The 4,672-nt window shown below is 44.8% G+C and overlaps 1 protein-coding gene across 1 annotated transcript in view; it reads left to right on the forward strand.

Annotated features, from left to right (window-relative positions):
• Window positions 1-835: 835 nt before the first annotated feature.
• The window catches only part of LOC104958809 (zinc finger protein 236), a gene marked incomplete at both ends in the record, with an annotated part of 27,855 nt that continues 24,018 nt past the window's right edge, over window positions 836-4,672 (forward strand). The window contains 4 exons of the mRNA XM_010786610.1: window positions 836-1,039; window positions 1,180-1,312; window positions 1,525-1,785; window positions 1,933-2,165. Coding sequence (XP_010784912.1) covers window positions 836-1,039; window positions 1,180-1,312; window positions 1,525-1,785; window positions 1,933-2,165 — 831 coding nt within the window. The remainder of the gene's footprint in view (window positions 1,040-1,179; window positions 1,313-1,524; window positions 1,786-1,932; window positions 2,166-4,672) is intronic.

A 4,672-nucleotide genomic window follows, 5' to 3' on the forward strand; every position in this document is an offset into this window, starting at 1 on the left:
TAAAATGATTGGTCGTGCTTTTTACAGCGCCACGGCTTCCACAGATGACATTTTTTATGGATTTTTTGTCAAAGCACTTAAGATATTCATTGCTATCGGGATGTTAAGAGCATTCCATGGAATATAACAAAAAGTGTATCTCGAGCCGGTTTCTCAAACTTACTTACCCCACCTTTGAGTAGAAAAGAGGACATACATGAGCTTTCAACATAATGTTTCCAGCCTTTTATCATTTAGTTATCAGCTATATGGTATAATAAATTATGCAGAGAGAGAAAAAATCTGCTAGACCTGTGTACATACATAGTGGTGCTGCTACAGCCAGATCCCTCATTTGCAATTATGTGTTTGCAATTATCCTGAATTTGCCTCTACTTAGCGAGATGGACCTAAACAAGCATCCCCATGGACATAAAATGTCAGCATTAGTGTGGAATAAAAAACTGTATAACTTTAATTATTATGTGCATCTGTGCATTAGTTGTTGTCTATGATTGCTATGTAATGGCACTTGTCTATGTTAGGTGTTTACTTTTGGCCACGTTTTAGCTCTAAGCTAAGACTTTTCTTAATGTTCTCAGCTGTGTTACTCACTAAGGCTTGTGCGTATACAGTTTGATATCATTGTCACTTTTTCTTGTGCTGTAATTTTTCATAAATATATATTATATATATTGTTTCCTGCTAACTGCAAGGCTTGGGTTTTATATTATTTATCTAGATTTTCTTAGGGATAGCACATTCTAATATATTTAATTGTAGTTTATTTACATGTCAGGATCAGTCTAATTCTCTAAATACTAATTCTCCAAAAGTGCTTTTTCTTTCTTCCCAGGTGTACGTCCTTTTCCCTGCCCTCACTGTGACAAGATCTTCCGCACATCAGGCCACAGGAAAACACACATTGCGTCTCACTTCAAAAGTTTACAGCAAAAGAAGCACAAGTTTCCTCGCAAAGCCAACAAAGCCAAAGTGTCCAAGAGTAACCTACCTCTGCCCGACATCCCCCTGCAGGAACCCATCCTCATCACTGACTTTGGTAAAAAATGTTATGTTAACGATTGTGAACAAACTCGCCTTCTAAATTGTTCTTGAGATGAAGTGAAACCCATTGATCAGTTAACTACATTTCTTTTTTCAAATGGAACACATGTTTCTTGTTCACATGTTGCTTAACAGGCCTCATCCCATCCCAAAACCCCCGCTTGGCCTTTCAACAATACCTTGAGGTGGTGGGCAGTGACCGGCCATACAAGTGCCAGTTCTGTAATAAGGCCTACAAGAAATCAAGCCATCTGAAACAGCATACCAGGTAAAGCTCCTTGAATAACATTGTCCAATACAGAATTTATAATACAAGTATTTTTTCTAATTCATGTACTGACAGTTGGTACAGTTCAATTGTATTCTGTATATAATATTGAATGATTGCTGTATAAAGATGGCATTTCTTTACTTTTAATAATTTGTGTCCCACTTGAAACTACTTATGTTCTCCGTTATGTTATCCTTTTATCATCCCAGGTCTCATACAGGAGAAAGGCCCTACAAGTGTCTGCAGTGCAGTCGGGGTTTTGCCTCCTCGGGAGTCCTCAAGGCTCACATCAGGACCCACTCTGGTTTAAAGGCGTACAAGTGCCTGATGTGCGACACCACATTCACCACCAGCGGCAGCCTGCGACGTCACATGACCACCCACAGTGACCTACGACCCTACATGTGCCCATACTGCCAGAAGACCTTCAAGTCATCTCCCAACTGCAGGAAGCACATGAAGACACACAGGTTTGGGCTTTCTCTGCACAGTTTTTTATTGCTGTTTGTTCTTGTATACTTTTTTCCCCCATAGATCTAGGAGCAGTCCTTGACAAGGAAGTCCACGTACAACATAATAACACCTCAATAAATACAACTTATGTTCTGCCGAACCAGGTATGAATTGGCCCAGCAGCTGCAGCCCCAGTCATCAGATGACCACTTAGGAGGGGGCACGGTGGACCATGAAATGCAGGTGGAAATAGAGGGAGACTCCCTCCATCAACCACCTGCTACCTCAGAAGAGCAGCAAAGTATGCTGGGACTGGACCAGACAGAGGTCGTGAATGGAAGTCAAGAAGTGACCTTGGAGGTCCCCCTGACTGACCAGACCCTTGTACAAGGAGAAGGTACGCAGACACCGGGCCAAAGGGCTGGCCAGGAGTGGCACATCCCTGTCTGTATGGACTAACTGTTACCTTGCCTTTTGGAAATCAAAACGAGTACATAGATGTGCAGAATGACTGTTAAGGAACGCAAAACAACTACAAAGCGATGAAAATGTCAGTTGATTAGGTGCAAAAAACTACTAGGTAGAAATGTAGAAGATGCTAATGACCATAAAGAGATACGAGGCATCTCATGTGGCCCTAACATTGACCTTTTTCAAGAATTCACAATTATTTCTTAAAGGTGGGGTATATAATTTATTTCAGAAACACTTTTTGTTATATTCCATGGAATGCTCTTAACATCCCGATAGCAATGAATATATTAAATGCTTTGACAATAAATACATTAAAAAAATGCATCTGTGGAAGCCGTAGTACTGTAAAAAGCACGACCAATCATTTGAGCCGGCCCGGCTAAAGTAACTGGATGGCCTACCTGCCTGTCAGCCTTCCATCTGTGCACAAACCCTCATTGGTCATGTGCACGTTCGTGTGTGTTGGAGGAGGGGCTCTGTAAGGAAGGGGCAGATTTTTTCCGGTTGTGTATTTTCAAATTCTAGCGCACTCAAGCTGGTTTCTCCAAAAGTACATACCCCACCTTTAAGCTCAGAGGTGCACTTTTAGTAGTTACTTTCATAACGCAGCACATACTCGCTTCATTTTCCATGGTTTCTCTTATATCACGTCTCTGAAAATAGTCTTCATTGTCCTTCAAAACCACGTTTGATTTCAGAAAACACCATGGTTTTTATAGTAATGGTTTTGTTGCCTGTTCGGAATTGGTTCCTCTCAAATGAAATCAGTTTTAAAATGCATGTCTTGTGGTCAGGTCAGTACTCCTGACCTCAGATATCTCTTTTTAATGGTTTATAAATAATACCGTAGACTGCAATTTACACTCCATACAAATGTTCTAAAGAGGAGAGTGGTTGGTATTTTTACATATTGTTCACAAAAGCAGCACCTATGGCATTATCTAGATCTGAATTAAGCCTTCACTTTATAATAAATTATGTTTATTATGTTTTAAATACCGAAGGAGTGGCAGACCGGGGTGGTGGTTCCCCTTTTCAAAAAGGGGGGTCAGAGGGTGTGTGCCAATTATAGAGGCATCACACTACTCAGCCTCCCCGGGAAAGTTTACTCTAAGGTACTCGAAAGGAGGGTCAGGCCGATTGTCGAACCTCAGATTGAGGAGGAACAATGCGGATTCCGTCCTGGTCGTGGAACGACGGATCACTTTTTACTCTCGCAAGGATCCTGGAGGGGGCCTGGGAGTACGCTTATCCAGTCTACATGTGTTTTGTAGACTTGGAGAAGGCGTATGAATGGGTTCCCAGGGAGTCACTGTGGGAGGTGCTGCGGGAGTATGGGGTGAGGGGGTCTCTACTCAGGGCCATCCAATCTCTGTACTCCCAAAGCGAGAGCTGTGTCCGGGTCCTCGGCAGTAAGTCGGACCCATTTCAGGTGAGGGTTGGCCTCCGCCAGGGCTGCGCTTTGTCACCAATCCTGTTTGTAATATACATGGATCAGATTTCGAGGCGTAGTCGTGGGGGAGGGGGTCTGCAGTTCGGTGGACTAAGGATTGCACCACTGCTTTTTGCAGATGATGTGGTTCTGATGGCTTCATCGGTCTGCGACCTTCAGCACTCACTGGATCGGTTCGCAACCGAGTGTGAAGCGGCTGGGATGAGGATCAGCACCTCCAAATCTGAGGCCATTTCTCAGCAGGAAACCGATGGACTGTCAACTCCAAGTAGGGAATGAGTCCTTACCCCAAGTGAAGGAGTTCAAGTATCTCGGGGTCTTGTTCTCGAGTGAGGGAACAATGGAGCGTGAGATGGGTCGGAGAATCGGAGCAGCGGGAGCGGTACTGCAGTCGCTTTACCGCACCGTTTTGACGAAAAGGGAGCTGAGCCAGAAGGCAAAGCTCTCTGTCTACCGCGCCATTTTCTTTCCTACCCTCAACTATGGTCATGAAGGATGGGTCATGACCGAAAGAACGAGATCGCGGGTACAAACGGCCGAGATGGGTTTTCTCCGCAGGGTGGCTGGTGTCTCCCTTAGGGATAAGGTGAGAAGTTCGGTCATCCGGGAGGGACTCGGATTTGAACCGCTCCTCCTTCGCGTCGAAAGGAGCCAGTTGAGGTGGTTCGGGCACCTAGTTAGGATGCCACCTGGGCGCCTCCCTAGGGAGGTGTTCCAGGCACGTCCAGCTGGGAAGAGACCAAGGGGTAGACCTAGAACAAGGTGGAGGGATTATATCTCTTCGCTGGCCTGGGAGCGCCTTGGGATCCCCCAGTCAGAGCTGATTGATGTGGCCAGGGAAAAGAAAGTTTGGGGCTCTCTGCTGGAACTGCTACCTCCGCGACCCGACCACGGATAAGCGGGAGAAGATGGATGGATGGATCGAGGTCAGTATTCAGCTTTACGAGTATTTACATTTAGATCTGTTAACAACTGAG

This window comes from Notothenia coriiceps, unplaced genomic scaffold, assembly GCF_000735185.1.
Source record: "Notothenia coriiceps isolate Sejong01 unplaced genomic scaffold, NC01 NC01_scaffold00029423, whole genome shotgun sequence".
Taxonomy (NCBI): domain Eukaryota; kingdom Metazoa; phylum Chordata; class Actinopteri; order Perciformes; family Nototheniidae; genus Notothenia; species Notothenia coriiceps.